Source organism: Desmodus rotundus, chromosome 2, assembly GCF_022682495.2.
Source record: "Desmodus rotundus isolate HL8 chromosome 2, HLdesRot8A.1, whole genome shotgun sequence".
In the NCBI taxonomy this organism is placed as follows: Eukaryota; Metazoa; Chordata; class Mammalia; order Chiroptera; family Phyllostomidae; genus Desmodus; species Desmodus rotundus.
In genome coordinates, this window is record NC_071388.1 from 194,637,255 (window position 1) to 194,660,040 (window position 22,786).

At 50.8% G+C, this 22,786-nt stretch overlaps 2 protein-coding genes across 9 annotated transcripts; one reads left to right on the forward strand and one right to left on the reverse strand.

Moving 5' to 3' along the window:
- Window position 1: 1 nt before the first annotated feature.
- Window positions 2-18,816, reverse strand: ZNF142 (zinc finger protein 142). Of its 3 annotated transcripts, none has more exons than XM_053919078.1 (10): window positions 18,570-18,815; window positions 18,183-18,331; window positions 17,092-17,417; window positions 11,930-12,529; window positions 10,765-10,923; window positions 8,766-9,595; window positions 6,827-6,999; window positions 3,150-6,069; window positions 2,396-2,501; window positions 2-1,498 (listed from the first exon to the last, which is right to left on the reverse strand). In XM_053919078.1, exons 3-10 carry the CDS (start codon window positions 17,369-17,371, stop codon window positions 1,029-1,031), a joined length of 5,538 nt encoding a protein of 1,845 aa, XP_053775053.1. In that variant the 5' UTR covers window positions 17,372-17,417; window positions 18,183-18,331; window positions 18,570-18,815; the 3' UTR covers window positions 2-1,028. The 3 variants fall into 3 exon arrangements, with proteins under 3 accessions (XP_053775053.1, XP_053775051.1, XP_053775052.1); XM_053919076.2 differs by having other exon boundaries at window positions 10,765-10,950; XM_053919077.2 differs by lacking the exon at window positions 18,183-18,331 and having other exon boundaries at window positions 10,765-10,950; window positions 18,570-18,816.
- BCS1L (BCS1 homolog, ubiquinol-cytochrome c reductase complex chaperone) lies at window positions 18,359-22,640 on the forward strand. Of its 6 annotated transcripts, none has more exons than XM_045198195.1 (8): window positions 18,359-18,379; window positions 20,154-20,522; window positions 20,623-20,762; window positions 20,954-21,148; window positions 21,418-21,481; window positions 21,711-21,880; window positions 22,082-22,199; window positions 22,348-22,640. In XM_045198195.1, the coding sequence occupies exons 2-8, from the start codon at window positions 20,203-20,205 to the stop codon at window positions 22,598-22,600; spliced, it is 1,260 nt and encodes a 419-aa protein (XP_045054130.1). In that variant the 5' UTR covers window positions 18,359-18,379; window positions 20,154-20,202; the 3' UTR covers window positions 22,601-22,640. The 6 variants fall into 6 exon arrangements, with proteins under 6 accessions (XP_045054130.1, XP_024419931.1, XP_045054127.1 ...); XM_024564163.2 differs by lacking the exon at window positions 18,359-18,379 and adding an exon at window positions 18,807-18,942; XM_045198192.1 differs by lacking the exon at window positions 18,359-18,379 and adding an exon at window positions 18,885-18,999.
- The last annotated feature ends 146 nt before the right edge of the window (window positions 22,641-22,786 follow it).

Sequence of the window (22,786 nt, forward strand, 5' to 3'; positions counted from 1 at the left end):
ATTGTTGGGCAAGGATGAGGGTTGGGGGACATTTGGGTAGACAGGTGGGGCAGGGAAGAGGTAGAAAAACAAGATTCCAGGGATCCCTCCACCTGTGCTACAGAGGAATGGTATAGGAGTATGGTTTTTAGGGGTCCGGGCAAAAGGAGCAGATAAAGAGTTATGTGATCCCAGCCCTCCTGAAGAGTTTGCCTGGAAGAGTCCTGGTTTATGTCTGCTGTCCCAGCACAATTATTAACAGTACCCTCTCTGACTTTCCCAGTGAGTCCCAGTTCAGATGATAGTCACTGTGAGGCACCCAGAGTTCTGCACTGGAGATCTACCTCCACCCCTGCGATCATTTGCCTTTCACACCATTGTTCTGCATCAACTCTAGTACAGCTGCTGATCCTGTCTGAGCACCGCTGTTGAATTAAAGCTGCTTCCACAAGGAAGCTTAGTAGATGGCAATCCTTCCTCTACAGGTAGACAAAGTGGCTCGGAAATAGGGAGCAGAATATGGGCCAGGCTCAAGAAGAGAGAGAAGGCAGACCTGGGCCTGCTTGAGAATCAGTCACTCAGTGAAGAGGGAAGGAAGAAAAGAAGAGGCAGAGGTAGAAGAGGGGGCAGGGCAGATCAAGATGACAGCCTGGAATGTTGACACATGCACAAGTCTGTAAGCTAGTAATCATTCTGTTTAACATGCTTCAGACAGCACTAGGCACAACAGCACACACGGTTAGGTACAACTGTTTTGAGGATGCTGAATGAAAATAGTACTTGACATAGTAAGAAGGAAAGAGAAAATGGAATTGGTAAAACCAAGATCTTATAGTCAGGGACAGTGGGTGTCCACACAAAATCAATTTGTGGTCCATGTCTCTCGCTTATGTAGCCGCCAACATTAAAGTCCTACGCCCAGAGTCCCAGGAGGGTTCCAGCCACCCTGACACCCCAAAGCCAGTCCCTCCTCCTGTTCTGAGCTTCTCAGGCTAGCTGCGGACATCTTGGACCACACCCTCTTCTTGTCTGGGAGGCGGGGTGGGCTCTTAGCCCTCTGGTCCAGTCGGGGGAGCAGAAGGGGCGGGAGGGCTGGGATCCTCCAACTGCACATCATGCAGGTGCACCGTGGGGGTGGTGGGGTCTTTGCCCACGCCTTGGTTTGGGTCGGCCTGCTCAGGGTGGTGCCTGCGCACATGCTTGACCACCTGGAACTTCTGCTTGGCCTTGTAGCTGCAGAGGCGGCAGAAGAAGGGGTGGCGGTCAGTGTGGGTGAGGGCGTGATGGCGCAGGCCAGCAGCCCAGCGGAATGCACGGTGGCACACGTTGCACACGTAGGGCCTGGCCTCGCTGTGCTTGCGGAGGTGGGTGCGCAGCAGGAAGCGCGTCTTGAAGGCCTTGCCGCACTGCTCACACATGAAGGCCCGTGCTTCCCGGTGCCTGGTCTCCTGGTGCACGCGCAGCGCGTCAGCCCGGTTGGTACAGTACTCACACTCGGGACACTGGTATGGCTTCAGTCCTACAGGATGTGGCAAAGACAGGGAACAAGTCACCACTGGAGGGAGTGGAACAGGGGTCAGTGGACAGTAGGAGTCACTGTGATGTAAAGGACACAAGCAGCAAGCTGATACCGTACCTTTGGAATGTTCCAGTCTTGTCTGACATTTCTGTGCCCTTCTCCCAACACCACCCCTTGTATACAACAGGTGCTCGATAAGGACTGATAACTAACTGGATTGCTAAATAGCCACCTGACAGCAATGGATAATCAAATATGATAGGATTTCCAAATGGGAAATTTCAACCTCCTTTTCGTAATGGGGTTCTCACGGAAGCTGGGGATGTGATAAATCCAACTGCTTGCTCAATTCAAGAAGTCAAAGAAAATGCTTAAGAGGGAAGGGGGTAGAGGTGAAAGAAGAGACTTTTATAGACACAGATGGCTTTGGAATGCCACTGCTCAATTCCTTTACATGAGGAGGTCATGTGCAGCAATCACAGGCACATCACCATCATTAACCCTTTTCTGAGAACGTGTAGTTCACGGACTCCACAACCAGGAGAAACAAAGGGTAAGTTAAAAACAGGTGGACCCTCCCACTCTCTCCTCTTCACTGAGGAGAGTTCCATCAGGTCTGTAGGAACGAGAGAGACCCGCCCTTAGTCACTGAGTTGGGGGGTTCTCAATGGGAGGTAAGTGACCTGGTACCACAATCACCTGGGGAGCCTTTGAAAAGTAAACATGCTCAGGCTCTCTGTTCACCTCTCTTATGCTTCAGCAGGTTGGGAAGCTATTCTAGCCATTCAGCCTATCCACCACCCCGAATCTGAGTGAGGACATACACCACCTCAGGAAGCTTGGTGTGCCCGGGAATGGGGGAGCCCCTTGGGCCTGTCAGAAACCACACACACTCACCTGTGTGCTTGGTCATGTGATACTTGAGCTGGTTGACCCACTTGCACTTGTAGCCACAGTCAGGGCACAGATACTTCCGTTCTTCCTTATGGATCCGCATATGGTACTAGAGGAGGAAGAACAAAGAATACGCCCAGAAAATGGGCACCTCTGGCTACTCAATGGATGAGGAACTAGGGGAAGCAGGGAGAGAGACTGCTGGCAGATAACCCTGTCCCCTGCTCCCATCCTGTCCATACTACCGTTACCAGTCAGGTTCCTCAGTCTGGCCACTGTGACACCAACCTAACCCAGTGGGCCTACCCCTAGGTCTGCCCGGACTGTCTCAGCTCTGCCATGTTATTACCTGTGTGTCTGGGTTACCTAGCCCCTAATTCTTATCTTAATAATCTGTAAAATGAGAAACAGTAAAAGTAACTATATCTTGTAAGGATTTTATCTTTATATCTTTGCAAGGATTAAAATTACAGTGCCCAGCATACAAGTGCTCAATAAATGTTAGATGTCATCATTATCTAGGTTATTCCCAATCTATTACATGTTCATCATGTGACTAGCGTGTATTATGAAATTTTATCTTTACAACAACCCTATGAGGTATTAGCCCATTTTCAGATGAGGAATCTGAGGCTTGGAGAGACTAAGGAAATTGACAAAGGTCACAAAGCTGATATTTGGGGGAGCCAGGATCTGAGACCCCAGGAAATTTAACCCCACAGCCAGTACTCCTAGCCCTCATGGTCCCGGACCTCACCTTGAGGCGAGAAGGGTCGGCACAGGCGTAGGAACAGAGGTGACAGCGGTAGGGCTTTTCCCCGGTGTGAATGCGGCTGTGCCAGGTGATCTTCTGCCGGTTCTTGGTGCTGTAGGCACAGTCAGTACACTTGTACAGCCGGGTGCCCCCATGCCCTTTCACATGGTGATCTAGCACCAGCTGATGGCGGCATGTAAAGTCACAAAAGGGGCAGCTCAGTGGGGGCTGGCCAGCACCCCCATCGGAGGCTGCTGCTGAAGTCTCCTCGTGCTGTTCTAGGTAGTGCTTCACCAAGCCAACCCGCTCCCGGGCAGCAAAGTCACAGAGCTCACAGCGGTGGCTGAAATGCTGCTGCCTTCGGTGTTCATCCAGTGCTGGCCGGCTAGGGAAGGTCTGCTGGCAGGCCCCACACTCGAGCCGTGGTTGCTGTTTACAGGTGTGTCCTCGCAGGCCAGCAGGGCTGGAGCACAGGAATCCACAGCGGGAGCAGTGCAGGGGGCCCTCAGCAGCTTCTGTAGGAGAGCCAGCAGGGGCTGGGGGTGTAGGCTCAGGATGCCGGCGCAGAGCATGCTGCTTAAGTGCTGTCTCGGAGCTGAACTGGGCCTCACACTGGGGACAGGCAAAGGCTGGGGTGCCCTGGTGGCAGCTGTTGACATGGCGAGTGATGTCATGGCGAAGGTAGCCACTATAGTCACAGAGTGGACAGAAGTGGGTGGGTGTTTTGTCGTGTACCCTTAGCTGATGCAAGCGCAGTTTTGAATTAGTACCAAATGTCTGGGGACAGGAACTGCAGGAGATGCGGCCAACACCTGTGTGTCGGGACTGGTGAGCCTCCAAGCGGTACCGTCGAGTGGTGGAAAAGTCACAGAAAGGGCACTGATATGGTTTCACGCCCTCATGCTTGAGTCGCTGGTGCTGCTGTAGGCACCTGCTCTGTTTACAGATGAAGCCACAGTCCCCACACTGAAGAGGTGGCCGGGGGCCACGGGCTGGAGCCACAGTGGAGTGCTTCCGCTTCTGGTGGAGCTTCAGGGCGGTGGCAGCAGGAGCGGTGAATGAGCAGAGGCTACAGCGAAACTCTCCAGACTGCTGAAGGGGGCAGCCCCGGGCCTGGTGAGTCCTCAGAGCCCGCTCCTGCCGGCAGCTGAAGGGGCATGTGGGGCAGGAGAAGCGGGCCCCCTTCTGCTTTGGAACCACAGCTGTGTCCCCATCACCAGGGCTGCGCTCCATACTCCCACTGTTTAGGGGAAGTGAGTCCCCATTGCTCAGTGGAGACACAACAGGCTGGGTCTGGGAGACACTTCGCTTTCCCGCCCCACTACGTATCCCCCGGCAGCCTTCAGCCACATGAGAGGTAATGGAAGAGAGCCGAGAACAAAGGAACATGCATGAATTGCAGTGAAACTTGCCCTGTTCAAAGTAGAACTTCTCAGGGGTCTCTGGGGATGAGGAGTTTCCCGCAGGAAGTACCGTAGAGCCAGAGGATGTGGCCGGAGGCTCCTCTCTTTCTTCTGGTTCCCTAGAAAGCTCAGAAGGAGCATCTTTTGAGAGCACCACCTCTACTTCTAATGGTGCAGGCACTGGCTTCCCACCTTCTGCAGCCTCTGAGGCCTGGCTGCCAGAGGGCACAGGATGCAGAGGGATGGCTGAATCTGGTCTGGGCAAGCTCCTGTTCTTTTTGAGTAAGACAGAGCACTTCTTCAGTAGGTGGGTACTAAGGCCACGCTGCTGCTTGAAACGAGCCCCACAATGAGGGCACAGCAGGGGCTCTCGGTGGCCACGGCACACTGTCCTGGAGTGCAGACTCATGGTCTTCTCCCGGCGGGTGACGAAAGGGCAGTGTGGGCAGCGGAAGGCCCTCCCCTCTCCCTGTACCACTACCATCTGAACCCGACCCTCCAGTACCAATGCCTCTGCCTGTTCTTTGTCCTGCCTCCTTAGGGCCTTAAGTAGTGACTCTGACTCAGGCAACTGGGGCAGGAGTGCTGTCTCAGTGGGTGGAGTTGCCTTGAAGGTTTCCACCCAGCTGTTAGGGGGTTCCTCTGAGGAAGGAGGGTTTCTGGGAGGCTCAGATACTGGCTTCTCCAGAATGGGCTCCTCTTCAGCACCCAAGTCAGAAGTCCCAGCACCTTCAAAGGTAGACAGCTCTGTCAAAGTCCCCTCTGGCCCTTCCAGTCTTAGGGGCCCCGAGGGATCCAGGGACCTGAATTCTCCGGGCGCCGTTTCAGCGATCTCCTCAAGTGGTGGCTCAGCCACAGGTCCCAGTTCTACTCCCAGGGCCTCCAGGTGCAGTGTGCAGCTGCCCTCATCTACCTCCGCTGGACTGGGGCTTCTGACCAGGTCATCCCCTTGGGGCACTTCACTGCCATCCTGTCTCCCAGGACTGTCCTCACTGGCCTCTGGCAGAGTCTGGTCCAAGCTGAGGTCCACCACAGTCTCAGTATCATGGTCCTGCCCCACAGGCTGGGCAGACAGCTGATCTGAGGACTCTGAGTCTCGTGGGGGTGTCAGGCATTGCCTGGCCTCCTCTGGCTCCTGGCTGGCATAGCGGAGCTGCCAGACCTGGTCCCCGGGCACATAGCCATGGGCCTTGCGCTTGTGGAAGAAGAGGGTGGTGTTGCTGAAGGTGCGGTAGTCACAGAGGGCACAGCGGAACTCACGGAGGCGGGTGTGTTTGCAGTTCTCGTGGCTCAGCAGGGCCTGCTTATGGCGGCTCTGGTAGCTGCAGTAGCGACAGCGGTAGAGTGGGGCTGGCTTGCTGGGGTGGTGCTGGGAAGCCATGTGTTTCTGCAGCTCATACTTCCGCTTGCAAGCAAAGGCACACACCTCACACATCAGTGACTTGCCCTGATGTCTCAGCTTGTGGCTGCTCAGCTGATCAGCCCGGTGGCAGCGATAGGAGCATTGACTACACTGGTATCTGGTGAGCAGGGATGGGGGTGGGGGGCGGTGGTTAGCAAAATCACAACTATACATCAATCGTAACAACTAACAGTCACTAGTTACTATGGCTCAGGCTCTACACTCAGTGTTGTGCATACACCATCTAATTCAATGTTCTTTCCCAACAACCTATGAAATAGGTATCCATTTTACAAGTGAGGAGACTAAGGCATAGAAGTTAATAACTACAAGTTACAAAGTGAAGGGCAGAGACAGTCTAGTTTCAGGGCTTATGTTCTAGACCCTACTCTATATTGCTCCCTAAAGGGAAGGTGTGAATCAGCAACCCACTGTGGATTTCTAAGAAGCTGACGTGCCCACAGCTCCACAGGGCAGGTTTTGCGCCTAGTTCCCATTCTCCCATGGAGGTATGAAAGCCAAGGAGAAACCTCTAGCCAGCTGTACCCAGAGATCAGAGGGCAAGGTGCCTGAATCTGGAAGTGGTCAGGATTGGGGCCACAGTGCAGTCTATCTGCTTTCCCAAGACTGGGCTCTGAGAACTCAAGCGACACCTTAGTGCCTAGGCCTAAACTCTGGGTTCAGGCCTTCTCTGAGCCCGGAGATCTCTCACCCGCAGACTGGGCCACAGGCAGAGGCCAGCTGTAGGCAATGTGGCATTATGGGAGTCTACCTGGGCCCAGAAGAGCACTGGGGCCACAGCGGAATTCAAGAGGAGGCCCATACGTTAGCACGACACTCTTGGGGTAGGGGTGGAGGCACATGCACACGCATACCTGAGGTCCCCCAAGTGCTTTCGCATGTGCACACTGAGGTAGTGCTTCCACTTGGTGACGTAGCCACACTCGGTGCACATGTAGTCCTTGGTGTTGGAGTGGGTGAGCATGTGCTTGGACAGGTAGCTCACATCTCGGCACGTGAAGTCGCACAGCTCACACTTGTGAGGTTTCTCACCTTAGGGCAGGGTGAGGGTGGGGGTAGGAGTGGGGATGAGAAGGGAGAAAACCCAGATCACACACAGAACAAGTAAGCAGACAGCCCATTTCCCCCAGCAGGTCTGTCCTGACACCAGGTAGGGGCCAAAGCCTCAAGTGCTGATCGTGAGAGTCAGGGCCACTTCACTGCCCTCTTAGCCAACACTGCTCTGCTCCAACACCAAAGGAGGAGGGAGGGAAGTGGAGACTGAGCTTTTCAAAACCAGCTTTAAAGTCTATTCCTGATCTCTCATTCAAATTGTTGGCACTAACAGCCATCTGCTCCACTTAGCCCAATTCCTTCCAGTTTTGTGGAAGAGAAGAACAAATTAGGCAATACGCATAGTGGTTAAGAACTCTGGAGTCCAACAGTAATAAAGATATTAATAGCCAATGTGTACAGAGTGCTCACTCTGTGCCGGATACCTTTCTGAGCACTTATAAAAATGCCTCCTCTCACTGAATCCTTACAATAGCCCTAGGAGGCAGGTGGTGGGATTATCCCACTTTACGGGAGAAGCAGCTGAGGCAAAGAAAGTATAGAGCTATTAAGTGGTGGCTCAAATCCCAACTTACTGCCACATGGCCTTGGGTAGGTCATTTAACCCCTTTAAACCTCAGTTTTCTTGTCTCCAAGAAAAGGGCAACTAAAATACTGACCTCACATGGTTGATAGGAAGATTAAATGAGGTGTCCCATAGTTCTCAGTGGTGCCCAGCAAGAACTCGAGGGCAAGCTGTCCCTGGAGTCAGTCAAGACCCGGCACGAAGGAGCTGCGCGCCACACTCCTTTGGGACAGTTCCCTGTCACCCCTGACCACTCTCTCAGGCCCTTTCCCTATGGTGAAGGGCCAGCAACGCGGTGTTCTGCTCTGCTCTGGTCCTGTGACTAGCGGTGTGATTCTGAAACAGGCCATATAAATTTTCAGAGTTTCTCACCCTTACCTGCCTTCCTTACAAGATTGTTATTATGTGTTAAATAAGATAATATATGTAAAAGAACTCGATAAACACTAAAACACTATATAGATGTGAGGTTTTAGAAAAGACCTCATAAAAATGAGTTTGTGACTAAAGCAATGGGAACAACAATGGCTTTGTCCCAAGCTGCCTAAAAACTGCCCTTATAAACTAAAGAGTCTTTAATTTAAGTGTTTAAATGTCTTATCGATCTACTATGCTTACACTGAGATTACAAGTGGGATGATGCTATACCAGGAAGCCTGAACTTGGTTGTCACTCCAAGTATCAGGAATGCTCATAACCATTAAAAGCCTGCAACTTCCAGGTCACCAAAAGGACTCCTGTTTCAGTGTCACGGCAGCCAGAGCTGTAACGTGTATGGTGGCTCAGGGCCCCTCACCCTGTCTCCCACAGCGCATCCGAGAACCTGCATCACAAAGGGAGGTCTCTTCCTGATCTGGGTCTCTTCTCTTTAAGAGGCTGGGTGCTGACCCATCAGTGCTCACTAGGAGTGGGCACAACTGGACAGGGCCTTAAGGGCGAGACACAACAATGCGGTGGCCACAGTGCAGGCCCCGGATTAGACTGCTTGCATTCAAATCCTAGCCCGACCACTTCTCTAGCTGAGTGACACTCAGCTTTAGGCTCCTAAATTCCGAATACCAGATTTTCCCCTAGGAACACTAGGTCACACGAGACAATGAGTGCAAAGCCCTTCATGTGTACGTGTGTCATCATCACCATCACCACCATTACGTTTTCGTCAGGAAGGAAGCCACCTCACCTGAATGCAGCAGCATGTGGCGGATGAGCACTCTCTTGTGGGCAGTGGCAAAGTTGCACTCAGGGCACTGGTGGATCTTCTCATGAGCGTGCATCTTGCCCACATGATCCTGGTAGGCCACCGGGTTGAAGGTGGCGAAGGGACAGAAGGTGCAGCGCAGCTCCTCACTGCCAGGGTGGCCCTGCTTCTTGTGTTTGCGGAACAGGTGCTTGTTGGAGCAGGCGAAGTCGCAGTGGGGGCAGTGGAAGGCATAGTGGCTCTTGTGGTGGGCCTCCATGGCTTCAGCTGTGGCGAAGAGCATGGGACACGAGTGGTGGCGGCACTCCACAGCCCGCAGCCCGTGGGTCTCCTTCAGGTGCTTCAGGAAGGCCTTGCGGTCGGGTGCTGTGTAGCTGCAGCCCTCCTGAAAGCAGCCAAGGGGCAACGGCTCCGCGGCCGCTGCCGCGGCGTGGCTCTTGAGGTGCTCCTTAAGGGCCTGGCTGAGGCGGAACTCCTCCTGGCAGACAGGACAGGCGTAGGTGTCTGAGTAGAAGTTGGAAATATCCTCGTGCATGCTGGCCATGTGGCGGTTGAGCGCATTCCTCTCCACTGCGCTGTAGTTGCACAGTGGGCAGCTGTGGGCCTTCTTGCCCTGCTCCCGCAGCTGATGGGTCTTGAGCTTGCTCTTACTGGTGAAGAACTTCTGGCAGTTGGGGCACTGGAGGCTGGGGTCTGGGAAGTGCAGATGTAGGTGCTCCACCAGATGGGTCCGTTTCTTAAAGCAGCGCTTGCATTCTGGACACATATGGGTCTTGAAGAGGGACTCGGTGCCAGGAGCCACATCCCCTGTAAGAGGGAGAGGCAGAGACGGTTTAAAGCACGATTCTTTGATAGATCTGGAGCTGGCCGGATCATGGAGGAGCCACAATTTGCCCAGACACAAACAGCATGTGGTCTTTCCCTCTGCTCTCCAGGAAACCAAACAACAGCACCTCAAATACTGTAGTCTCAAAGAGACAAGAAACACAAGTTTCTTGAGAAACAAAACCATAGGAACTCCTCAAACCTATCTGAAATACATTACCTAGCCACCCACCCACTACTCCCGAGCCTCTGTCTAGAGCGCTCAAAAGAACAGTATGGATGGAGCTTCCTTATTCTTCCTGACCACATACATGGGGGCCAGTGGAAGGGTCAGCAGGGCTGGTTGGAAGGAACAGAACCCCACAGGGAACGAACAGAGAAGGTGAAGTACTCCAACTTCCAAACATGGGCTCTTGAGTTCTAGGTCACCGAGAGCTGGTAGTAAATATAATTCTATCTCTTCTCTATACCTGACAATAAACACGAGCCCTGTGCAATGTGTTTCAATGTTGTTCTACTGAGCTGGAAACTGAGAAGCAAGGGTTTAGGGAAAAAAAAATCTTAGGGGGCTCAATGCCAGACGAGACAGGTTGCTGATCATCAGTAGTAACCTCTGGCATCTCTATACTATGGATATTGCCCTTTCCTTCCCTGCAAAAGTGCTTTCTGCCTGAGGAAAACCAGCCCTGGAGAACACACTCTATTTACCCCTTCACCCTGTGTAACTAAAGTTTTTACCTATTTACCATTTTCCCACTAGATGTGTCCAAGTGGACTCTTAAGAATGAAAGGATCTGCCCTGGCCGGTGTGGCTCAGTGGATCGAGCGCTGGTCTGCAAAGCAAAGGGTCGCTGGTTCGATTCCCAGTCAGGGCTCATGCCTGGGTTGTAGGCCAGTTCTCCCCAGGGTAGGGGGTGTGCGAGAGGCAACCACACACGGATGTTTCTCTCCCTCTCTTTCTCCTTCCCTTCCCCCCTCTCTAAAACTAAATAAATAAAATCTTTTAAATAAATAAAAAATATAGAATATTAAAGTAAAAAAATGAAAGGATCTGAACAAAACTCAAAAAACCAAACCTTAGAACCTCAATGCCAGGCTCTCCACAATCCATTCCTCCCTACCACTGAGTTCAAGCTTAATCATATCATTACCTTCCAACTGCTGGGTCCCTTGGCTTTTCTCCAGGGCTACCTGCGAGTCCTTCAGGGTGCCACTCTCCTCCACTTCCTCCTCTTCAGCTGACTCCTGCCCAGGCAAGGGTGTACCTGCTTCCTCTGAAGGCTGTCCCCCTCCTGGGGGCAGGTTGGGAGCTGGAGACACATACAACTTGATGAAGTCTACAGGGGACAATGACAGCACCAATTGCTTATACTTCTCCTCTTGCTGGCTGTCAGAACCACCCCCTCCCTGTTTAGCATAAGGGAATCTTGGACTCTGATAGGAAGACCAGGAATGAAGCGACCAGCAATGCTCCAGCCTAAAGTCGGTCACACCTCAGACAACACCACCCTCAGACCCATTCAGGTAAGACCTCTGAGGTCACTGGAGCTGCAGGTAGGGACTGAGACATGGAGAATGAGCACACTGCATGTCACTGGCTCAGGCCCCCAAGTCTGACAGCTGCCACCGCAGTGCAGGTGAACATAACCTGAACTCTAAACCGTCCTACTGAGAAACCCAACTCAGCGATTCAGGGTCACACCCCGTCCCCTCAAATCTGCCCCTTCTATTCAACAGGAGCAGCTGCCTTGGTAAGGCAAAGACCTACGGACTACTTCCCAGGAAAAAAAGGGTCTTCTCTTTGGGAGCAGAGCATCATAACTCTGGCCTCTACTGGCCTGGTTGCTCTGTTTCCTCCTGCTCCTCTGCTCAACCTACACCCTTTTGTGAGAACAAGAGGAGTAAGAATCAGTGAAGCACAACCCTCCTTGAAGTTTCTTTTTTAAAATAACCCTAGCTTCTCCTATGCAATTCCACTTACTCTAAAAGGGAGTCAAAAGACATTCTACCCAGTGGCTATGGGCATTTTAGTTTTTACCCTCAGAAAGTTCTAAAATGGATCAGAACAGAATGAGTGGTTAAGTAACTTCAAGGCCACAATGTAGCTGAAGCCAAGTTTCACTCAATGTCACAGACAAAGACTTTCTCTGTATCCCATATACTCTGACTGGTCCAAGCTTTCTGGATGCCCTCCCACGTCAGTAGTTCTGTCCTTCGGAGCCACTACTCTGCTTCATCTGTATTCAGGCATACACCCACAGCACTAGATGCAACTTCCTTTCCAGGTGGCATACTGCTGGGCCCATGGCCTCCTACCTGGCAGCAGCTCCTGGGATGGAAGACCCTGAACGGCCGACAGTTCTCCCTGTGTCCCGGCCCCGTGGCTGCGCTGATGCTGCCGGAAGAGTTTGACGTTCGAGCCCATGAAGCTGCAACGGTTGCAGTGGAAAGGGTAATGGGCCTGTTGGTGCAGCTCCATGCCCTGCTGGCTCCCAAAGAGAAGGGAGCAGCCCCGGAAACAACAGGGCACAGGAACCACTCTGTGGGTCTGCCTCAGGTGGTGCTGCAGACCCTTACGATCTTCAGCAGAGAACACACAGCCAGACTCTGGGCAGGAGAAGGTGTCGGGGGGTCCCCGGTGAATCTTGAAGTGGCTCTTCAGGGCCTGGGGTTGGGCAAACTCCTGTCTACACACAGGGCATGGCAGGGGCCTCTCGAGTGGGCTGTGGCTCTGCAGAGGGCCAGGGAAAGTGAGGTTGCTGAGGGGTAGCTCTACAGAGCATGGGGGACTAGAGAGGCCCTGCACAGGCTGTATAAGGGTCTCAGTGCACTGGTGCAGGGCCAGCAGAGTGGGCTCTGCGAAGCTCTGCTGACAGCGTTCACAGAAGTACACCTCCACCACCTTTACCAGGACACCTGCAGGCAGAAGACCAACAGAGAAAGGCACAGAATCAGATAGAACCAGAATCATGGAAGTTAGTCACTAGCAGAAAATACAGGTGGATCTTTTTTTTAATATTGATGGACCGGAGATGGACTTTAAGTCTGGTTCTGCACCTGGGCTGTAAGCCCCATGAGGGCGGGACAGTCTAAGTCTTACACATGCGTTTGGACTCCCCGTATCTAGTGCAATACTGGGCACAAATTAGGTACTTAATATTTGTTAAATGAACGTAACAAATGTTAATCAAATCCAGAAAGCATTAAGAAAAGGCAATATATTTTGCCCAAATAAAAAATTAGTAACTTCCAAGAAAAGAAAATGACAACCTGGGAATAATATCTACAACAGAAACAGCAAAGGGATTTACTTTCACATTCTGTAAAGAGATCGTCATAGGGCCCTGGCTGGTGTGGCTCAGTGGATTGAGTTCCAGCCTGTGAACCAAAGGGTGGCCAGTTCGGTTCCCAGTCAGGGCACATGGTTGGGTTGCGGGCCAGGTCCCCTGTGGGAGTCACACGAGAAGCAACCACACATTGATGCATCCTTCTCTCTCTTTCTCCCTCCTTTACCCTCTCTCTCTAAAAAAAAAAAAAAAAGAAGAAAAACCCAAAAATTAAAAAAAAAGAGACTGTTATAGATTCAGTAATTCATAAAATGGAGAACATCCTTTTGAAAAAAGTCCTATCATGTTCACAGTAATTGATGCCATTTCTTAAGCAACAGGCAGGGCCTTGATAAAGAAAGGCTTAGCAAACCCTTTCTTGGCCCTCCAACTGCCCTGTGAGAAGAGGAACCTGGGATTCTGTGAGCTTAATGCCGCCTTGTTTGTCAATGGTAGAGCCCTGACTCAAGCCCACGTGTGTCTCACACTGATTCTGGTGGTCCTTTTTCTCTTCATATTTTTGTTTAAAGAAAAATTCAAATAATACAGATATATTTCTTATTTTTATTTTTAGAGATCGTATTTATTTATTTTTAGAGAGGGGGAAGGGAGGGAGAAAGAAAGGGAGATAAAAATCAATGTGTGGTTGCCTCTCGCACGCCCTGCCCTAGGGACCTGGCCCACAACCCAGGCATGTGCCCTGACTGGGAATCGAACCAGCGATCCTTTGGTTCACAGGCCAGCACTCAATCCACTAAGCCACACTAGCCAGGGCTATGGAAAATTTTTTTTTAAAAAATCCCACCCTCAAAATTTGGTCTGTATCCTTTCAGGCCTTTTTGGGTAATTTTTCTGCAATTTGTTTTTCCTTTGTTATATAGCAAGAATTTTTTTTATCTATGAGTACATTTAAACCTACCTTATATTTTTTTGTCCAGTTCATAGTACTTCAGCGCATGGATAAATCAAAGTGGTATTTTGTTCTTACTGATGGACATTTAGATTGTTTCCAACCATCACAAATAAAGCTAGCCTCCCCATGCTTCTCCTTCTATCTTTGTGCATGTGTATGAGTCTTCCTTCAGGACAGGTCCTGACAAGTGGAATTACGGGGTCAGAGTACACATACTGTAAAATGTGTTATGTAGATAAACTGGCCTTAAGAAGATTATGCTGGGCTTCCAGCCAAGATGGAGGCGTTGGTAGACACACTGTGCCTCCTCACACAACCAAAAGAAGGATGACAACAATTTAAAAACAAAAAACCACCAAAACTGACAGAAAATCAAACTGTGTGGAAGTCTGACAACCAAGGAGATAAAGAAGAAACATTCATCCAGACTGGTAGGAGGGGCAGAGACGGGCAGCGGGGCAGAGAGTACTCATGGCAGGGTGGCGGCTGGTGGACCCAGCGAGGTGGCGGATTGTGGAACAGGACAGGCCTGCTGTAGCTGACAGACCCCACAGGGTGGTGGCTGGCAGACCCCACGGCCCCACATTCGCACATAGATAAACCAGGAGGAACCACGGGGGAGAGAACCCAGGGCTTCAGTGCAGGGAAATAAAGCCTCAAACCTCTGATTGAAAACACTGTGGGGGTTGAGGTGGCAGTGGGAGAGACTCCCAGCCTCACAGGAGAGTTCGTTGGAGAGACCCACAGAGGCCTAGAGAGTGCACAAGCCTACCCACCTGAGAATCAGCACCAGAGGGGCCCAATTTGATTGTGGGTAGTGGAGTACAGCAGAGTGGAGCGGGCGCCCTGGCTCCCTCTCGGCCCCTCCCTCATGTCCCCCACGTACAGCGTCACAGCACAGTGACCAGCGTTACCCCGCCCCCGGTGAACACATAAGGCGCCACCCCTTTACCTAACAGGCACGCCAAGACAAAAAAAAAAAAAAGGCCGAAATGAAAGAACAGATCAAAGCTCCAGAAAAAATACAACTAAGCAACCAAGAGATAGCCAACCTATCAGATGCACAGTTCAAAACACTGGGAATCAGGAAACTCACAGAATTGGTTGAATTTGGTTGCAAATCAGATGAAAAAATGAAGGCTATGCTAAGAGAAACAAAGGAAAATGTACAGGGAACCAACAGTGATGGGAAGGAAACTGGGACTCAAATCAACAGTGTGGACCAGAAGGAAGAAACATCCAACCAGAAAAGAAAGAAAAACAAGAATTCAAAAAAATGAGGAGAGGCTTAGGAACCTCCAGGACATCTTCAAACACTCCAACATCCGAATTATAGGGGTGCCAGAAGGAGAAGAGGAAGAACAAAAAATGGAAAACTTATTTGAACAAATAATGAAGGAGAACTTCCCCAGTCTGGCAAAGGAAAGAGACTTCCAGGAAGTCCAGGAAGCTCAGAGAGTCCCAAAGAAGCTGGACCCAAGGAAGCACACACCAAGGCACATCATAATTACATTAGCCAAGATGAAACAGAAGGAGAGAATCTTAGAAGCAGCAAGAGAAAAGGACACAGTTACCTACAAAGGAGTTCCCATAAGACTGTCAGCTGATTTCTCAAAATTTTGAGACCTTACAGGCAAGAAGGGGCTGGCAAGAAGTATTCCAAGTCATGAAAGGCAAGGACCTACATCCAAGATTACTCTATCCAGCAAAGCTGTTATTTAGAATGGAAGGGCAGATAAAGTGCTTCTCAGATAAGGTCAAGTTAAAGGAGTTCATCATCACCAAGCCCTTATTATAGGAAATGTTAAAGGGATTTATCTAAGAAAAAGAAGATCAAAAATAGGAACAGTAAAAATGACAGCAAACTCACAGTTATTAACAACCACACCTAAAACAAAAGCAAACTGAGCAAACAACTAGAACAGGAACAGAACCACAGAAATGGAGATCACATGGAGGGTTATCAACAGGGGAGTGGGAGGGGGAGAGAGGGGGGAAAGGTACAGAGAATAAGTAGCATAAATGGTAGGTAGAAAATAGACAGGGGGAGGGTAAGAATAGTATAGGAAATGTAGAAGCCACAGAACTTGTGTGTATGACCCATGGACATGAACTATAGGGGGGGAATGTGGGAGGGAGGGGGAAGGCAGGATGGAGTGAAGTGTGAGGGAAATGGGACAAGTATAATAGCACAATCAATAAATACATTTAAAAGAAAGATTATGCTAATTTATATTCTACATAAGCTATAAAATAGTGTCTGTTTACCCAAAGCCTCATCAACACTAGGTATTATAAAAAATGTTCGACTTTTGCCAAAATCAAGAAACAAAAATGGCATGTCATAGTTATTTTTAATTGGAATTTGTGTGTTAGTGAGATGAGATCTTTATGGTTATGGACTATTCTTATTTCTTTAATAAATTTCATGTAGATTTCTTTTCCCCCTTTAAAAAAAAGTACTGTTTCTTTTTTTGTACAGCTATTTAAATTTTAAAGACATCAACTCTTCCTTACACATTGCAAATGTTTTTCCCAGGTTTGTTTTTTATTTATTATTTCTCCCACCACATAAAAGTTTAGCAATATTTCATGACCAAATGAACTGCCCTTTCCCAGTGTCCTCTGTACACCACCAAGGGGAGTTGTGACAACTGTAGCTAGAGGACAGCAACTAAAAACAGTGCAGTTACTTTAAATAAAAAGTTGTAGATGTGGGAAGAATAAAGGGGAGAATCTCTCTTTTTACCTAAGTGTAAATGCTCAACTCTCACTCTTAGCAACATACCTTGGATGAGTTAAGTATGCCATACAGAAGAAACCAGGGAAGGGAAATACCAGATTACTTCCGGGAAGCCCTGCTAAGCCCAGGGTGGTGGACCTTTTGCCTAATTCCTGGCTGCAGTTCCTGGGTGGGAGGGTCAATATGGGGGAAAGAATCCCCAAGGACTATTGCAGTGAGGATTGGGCAGAGGTGTCAAAAATGTCTTCCCTTCTGAATTACTGCCTAGCAGACATGATGCCCTCACAGAGAAAGACTGCCAAGAGCTTGGTACCAGGTTGTGACCATCTCGCCAGCTTTCAGTCAACATTTACCAGCTGCAAATCAAATTACCACATCTCTCAGTATAAAAATAGGATGCTACCTTGTGTTCTCCTCCTACTCACACATAAGGATCAAAACAGACAAAACTTCAGGGCTGTTTGTCCCACTGGCCTGCTAGCAACTGTGTTCATACCTGGTGTCTCTCCAGGAGCACTTGGGGATAGGTTTCCAGCTACCGCTTCCACAATGATCTCCATGTTCCCTGTGTCCTCTTCTGTTGTCGTGGCTTCTACCAGCAGGCAGCCTGGGGCAGCAGGCAAAGGTGTGGGATTCCCAGTCGGACAGGGGCTGTGGACAGGCTCCAGGATTCCAGGGTCAGAGAGAGGTGGGGGGATCAGCAATAGCTCAGAGCACAGTCCATCCATCCCCTCAGTGCTGTTGGCTGGCTGTGAGTCCAGCATGGGGTCTGTCATCACCACCAACTTGAGTGCTGTGGTCTTGGAAGTGCTGATAAACCAACTAGAAGTAAAACCAAACAAAATATAGTTGGATCTCTCACTTTCTTCCCAGCTGGTGTGGGCACACAGCCCAGTGCCTGCCCACTTAGGCATCTCCTTGGATGGCAGCATGCCACAACTGGTTAACCTTGAAGTTTTCTTTTTATGACAACGTCCAGAACAAAGATTACAAAAATTATAACAGGGGCCAGTACTAGGAGGGAGCCAACAAATTTTGGCCAATATATTAAAGACTACAGGTTATTATTTTTTTGGAGGTAACTGACTTTGGTCCAATCATTAAGCAGTCTGGGTCTGTTTTCTTATCTGCAACAAAATTGGCTGGGGCCACGAGATCTCAGAGGTACCTTCCCCCTTTAACATTTTATGATCTCACTATTCCTTAGCATGGATATAAGGCCCTTCCTTCATGGTCTGGCCCTTGCTAACTTCTCCAGACTCTTCTTTCACCTCTCCCCTCAACAGATCTCTGAACCAGTCATACCGCATTCCCCAGGCTCACCACATTCTATTTCGCTTACATACTCTCACACATGCGGGTATCCATCTGCCTCTGTCTCTGGGCTTGATGGGCCTTTTCCCTTTCTCCATCTTTCTTGTCTGGCTAGCCAATTCCTAACTATCCTTTTAAGAGTCTGCATACATATCCTTTCCACTATGAAAGCTTCCTGACAGATTAAGGCAGAGAGAAGGGCTCGGGAATGAATGAAACCTGGCCTGGGTATTAAGGCACCGGGTTTCCACCTGCCTGAGGGCTCTGACTCACCGCGTAGATCTGGGCTTAAGTAACCTCGCTTCTCTGGGTCTCAGCTTTCTTATCTCTGAAGAGGAAGCGATGACAGTGTCCACCTCGTTGGGCGGGAGCGGGAATCACAAGAGCCACAGAATGGGAAAGTCAATTTGTAACCTGCAAGGCTTGGGATGGAGAATCGTCAAGATTATGTTCCTGAGGAGAGGCAGCGGGTAAGCGGGCGGGGTCCTAAACAGTGACGCTACTGAGGCACCCGGGTAGCTACGTAACGCGCCGGGGTCCCGTTCGTAGGGGGTTCCTACCTCCCAGGCCCACCCTCATTCTAGGGCACGAGAAACTTTTGCCTCCAGCCCGCTCCTCCCCCACTCTCTACTAGTTCCCGCCCCGCAGTCGCTCACTCACCTCCCGGCCCGGGGCCGGCGGGAGCCGCATGTCTTTGGTCGACCAGAAGCTGGAGCCACCTCCCGGGGTACTCTTTGTACGACCGCCTCCGGCCCAGCGGCCCCTAGAGCCACGGGCCTACGGAGGCCACTCTCTCTGCGTCTTGGCGGCGGGAGGAACACTCTATGGTTTTCTCTTGCGTTCTCCCTCCCCCTACATCCACCCCAGGCAGGAAGCCCGAGACGTACCCTCGAGAGTCTTGAAGCAGAGTGGCGGGGCCTTCTCAGTAGGCGTGGCGGGAAGTAGATGAAAAAGTCCGGGGTGGAGCCAAGCAGCCCTTCCCTCGAGTGCGGAGGGGTACACCATCGAGAGGGCGGGCCAGAGAGTCTTGGCGGTAAGGGGATGGAGTGACCAGTTGTACCGAAGCACGCTGGCGGAGGCGCGAGCGGGGGTGTGGAGGGGTTCGGGAGGGGGCTCCCGGGCGCCGAATAAGGGTCCGCAGTGGGAAGGGCTTTGTCTGTGGCCTTCCACGCGTAGGTATTTTGGAATTCTGTATCCAGCCCTGAGCCTCAGTGGAGGTCACTGCTGTCAGTTTAGCACCCTGCGCGCCAGGCTCCGAGTAAAGTGGCAGTGGACAGGGGAGGTGTACGGGAAATCAATTGGCTTTCTACCCCTCGGGATCTTACAGTCTAGAATCAGACCCGGTCACTTTGTGTGTGTGTGTGAAAGAATTATGAAAAACCTCCGTGGAAGTAGCAAATGGGCAGGACTTCAATTGGAGAGAATAAAGCAGTTCTCTCCAGTCGGGCTTCCGACTGGAGAGAACTGCTTGAGCCAGGAGATGGTTTGCACATTCGTTCAACAGGGAGTTTTAGGAGCTAAGCCATGAAATGGAGGTGGAGGGCTTTGAGTACCAGGCAGAGGTCTGCCGAGACCTCAGGGGTCTGTTGAGAGGTGTTGGAGTAGAGAGAGAAATAGGAGTGAAGCTGATCTTTATGAAGAATGACCTAGACCCTTGTGTAACAGCAGTTTGGTGAAGCAGGAGGTGGAGCCCCCCATTAAGATGCCATTTCAAGAACTAAAATTAATTTTAAAGAGACAAATGGGAAGTATTAAGGGGTTAAACAGGACGTCAGGAACTGAGCATGTAAAGGAGAGGATATTTGAAGGTCATTACTCATGGCAACAAGGCATGATGGTTTCCAAGAGATCAGTGGAAGAGAATGGCTTCATCCTCTGCTCTCTGGCCAGTGTGCCGCTTTCTATTTCGGCTGGTCCCAGGTACCACAGAAATTTTGCCCATCCGTGCTCCTGTTGTGAAGCTGGTTACGTTGTTCTCAGGATTAAGAGAATGTAGTCCTCTGACAGGAAACTGAAATGTGAACAGGATAAGGGGGGCAAAATGGAACGAGAGGTCTGGAGTCCCAGACCCTGAATTCCAACACCAGGGCCACCCTACAAAGGGAGGGTATTGAAGCACACAGTAGCTGACCTTTCCTGCTCCCAGCTTCTGCAAGAGGGAAGGGGTGGGGAGAGGAGGGATTGAGAAGTACAGTTTCTAAACTAATCTTGTTTTTTCCCATTTACACCGCTCCTCGTCCCCAGGTTTTGAAAATGCCTCAGGACCTGTAAAGTTCGTTGTTTCCCTTTCAAGATGCCCCTCTCAGACTTTGTTCTGGCTCTGAAAGACAATCCCTATTTTGGGGCTGGATTTGGCCTGGTGGGTGTGGGCACAGCCCTGGCCCTGGCCCGGAAGGGTGCCCAGCTGGGCCTGGTGGCATTCCGGCGCCACTACATGATCACACTGGAAGTCCCTGCTCGAGACAGGAGCTATGCCTGGTTGCTTAACTGGCTCACCCACCACAGTACCCGGTCTCAGCACCTCAGTGTCGAGACCTCATACCTTCAGCATGAGAGTGGCCGCATCTCTACTAAGTTTGAATTTGTCCCCAGCCCTGGAAACCACTTTATTTGGTAAGCTTGGGGCCAGGGAGGGCTCTGAGGGTAGAAAAGGAGAATGAGGGGAGCTGGGTTGCACTCATTCACTCACCCCATTTTGACCATTGTTACTCAGGTATCAGGGCAAATGGATCCGAGTGGAACGAAGCCGAGAAATGCAGGTGATAGACCTGCAGACTGGTACTCCTTGGGAATCTGTTACCTTCACAGCTCTGGGCACTGACCGCAAGGTTTTCTTCAACATCCTGGAGGAAGGTGTGGGACGATGACATGGGCAAGCTCTATGGGGAATTGCAGGGACGGGGGCATTTGACATCAGAGGACGAGAAGCTCAGAGGATCTGAGCCGAGGGGAGCAGGGGGCAAGGGTTAGCTGTTTTGGCACAGCTCTGCCTTACATGCACAGCAGAGAAGAATATTGGCTTTGCCTTGTCTCCTCCCTTCTAGCTCGAGACCTAGCCTTGCAGCAGGAGGAAGGGAAGACCTTGATGTACACAGCCATGGGCTCTGAATGGCGACCCTTTGGGTATCCACGCCGGCGGCGACCACTGAATTCTGTGGTTCTAGAACAGGGTCTGGCTGAGCGAATTATCAGAGACGTCCGGGAATTCATCGATAACCCCAAGTGGTACACTGACAGAGGTGAGAAGCAGCTGGGGTCTTGGCCAGGCTGTTTTTGATGCGGTGTTAGAGCAGGAGGAAGCAGGCTAGTTTCTCTGGCCAGTGGGGTGGATATACAGCTCCAGCCCAATTCCCAGCAATGAAGAGGAACGAACAGTTGCCTATGGGGATTTCTTCCAATAGCAAGGTCTCTGGGCCTCCTGGGAGCAGGGGGGGAATGTATATGGACATCGGGGGCAGAGTACATGATTGACCTTAGTTCTTGACAGTCATCCTTGCTGTATTCCCAGGCATTCCCTACAGACGTGGCTACCTGCTTTATGGGCCCCCTGGTTGTGGAAAAAGCAGTTTTATGTGAGTAGTCAACATTTCTCTTAACCCTCAAACTGGAGAAAGAGCTGATGGGATTGGAAAGAGAAATAAATGTGGGGAACAGGGACCAGGATAAACATAAGGCATGGGGAACATTAGCGGGTGGTGGTAGAAGGGTCAGGCCTGACACACCTAGTATAGTGAGGAATGAGCAGTTGGGTCCAAGGACAAATGCCCAGATCGCCAACGACCTGCCTCCCATCCTCCATAGCACAGCCCTGGCCGGGGAGCTGGAGCACAGCATCTGCCTGCTGAGCCTCACAGACTCCAGCCTCTCCGATGACCGGCTCAACCACCTGCTGAGTGTGGCCCCGCAGCAGAGCCTGGTGCTCCTGGAGGACGTGGATGCTGCCTTTCTCAGTCGAGACCTGGCTGTGCAGGGTGAGTTGTTGAGGGAAAGGGTGTTTCTAAATGAGGAACAGTTGTTGAAGTGGAAATCTAGAGGGCTAATGGATTTCTGGGTTGGCAGCAAGAGCCCAGAAGAGGCACAGATAAGTAGGGGAATGTGGTCGGGAATAAAGGGGCTAACTTTAAGTAGGGTTACAACTGACCACTTGTGCCTCTTTATCTGCCTTCCTGTAGACCCAGTAAAGTACCAAGGTCTAGGTCGTCTCACCTTCAGTGGATTGCTCAACGCCTTGGATGGTGTGGCTTCCACCGAGGCCCGCATTGTATTCATGACTACCAACCACGTTGACAGGTAGGGAGTGAGGCTCTCAGATTGCGAGGCCAGACTCCTCCAACACTACACCTTGGGAGGATGAGCAAGTTCAGAGGGGACCATCATTTTGGGGGTACCAATGATAGCTACTACTGCCCGTGACTGCTTTGCTGCCTTCTCCCCTTAGACTGGACCCTGCCCTAATACGCCCCGGGCGAGTAGACCTGAAGGAGTATGTGGGCTACTGCTCACAATGGCAGCTGGCCCAGATGTTCCAGAGGTTCTATCCAGGGCAAGCACCGTCTTTGGCAGAGACCTTTGCAGAGTGTGTCCTTCAAGCTACAACGCAGATCAGTCCTGCCCAGGTGCAGGGCTACTTCATGATGTATAAAAACGACCCTACAGGTGCAATTCACAATGCTGAGTCCCTGAGGACGTGACATCTCTCCTCGAGGGGATCAATAAACACCTGTCACTGTACTCTGGTCTGACTTCCCTGTATTGGTACTTCATTAGAAAGCCTGAGCTGCAATCAGATGCCTACAGGGGCCCTCAAGCATACACATATACACAGTCTAAGCACAGTCTAAGACAAAGAGGAAAAAGAACTATAGTAAACAGAAAAG

Coding starts and splice junctions, on each gene's coding strand:
- ZNF142 (XM_053919077.2), bottom strand. CDS start 17,371: ATGACAGACCCCATGCTGGACTCACAGCCAGCCAACAGCACTGAGGGG. Junction 12,530..17,091: donor TGCTCCTGGAGAGACACCAG/GTATGAACACAG, acceptor TTCTGCCTGCAG/GTGTCCTGGTAAAGGTGGTG. Junction 1,499..2,395: donor TCACATGACCAAGCACACAG/GTGAGTGTGTGT, acceptor CACATCCTGTAG/GACTGAAGCCATACCAGTGT.
- BCS1L (XM_045198195.1), top strand. CDS start 20,203: ATGCCCCTCTCAGACTTTGTTCTGGCTCTGAAAGACAATCCCTATTTT. Junction 20,763..20,953: donor CTTCAACATCCTGGAGGAAG/GTGTGGGACGAT, acceptor CCTCCCTTCTAG/CTCGAGACCTAGCCTTGCAG. Junction 21,482..21,710: donor TGTGGAAAAAGCAGTTTTAT/GTGAGTAGTCAA, acceptor CATCCTCCATAG/CACAGCCCTGGCCGGGGAGC.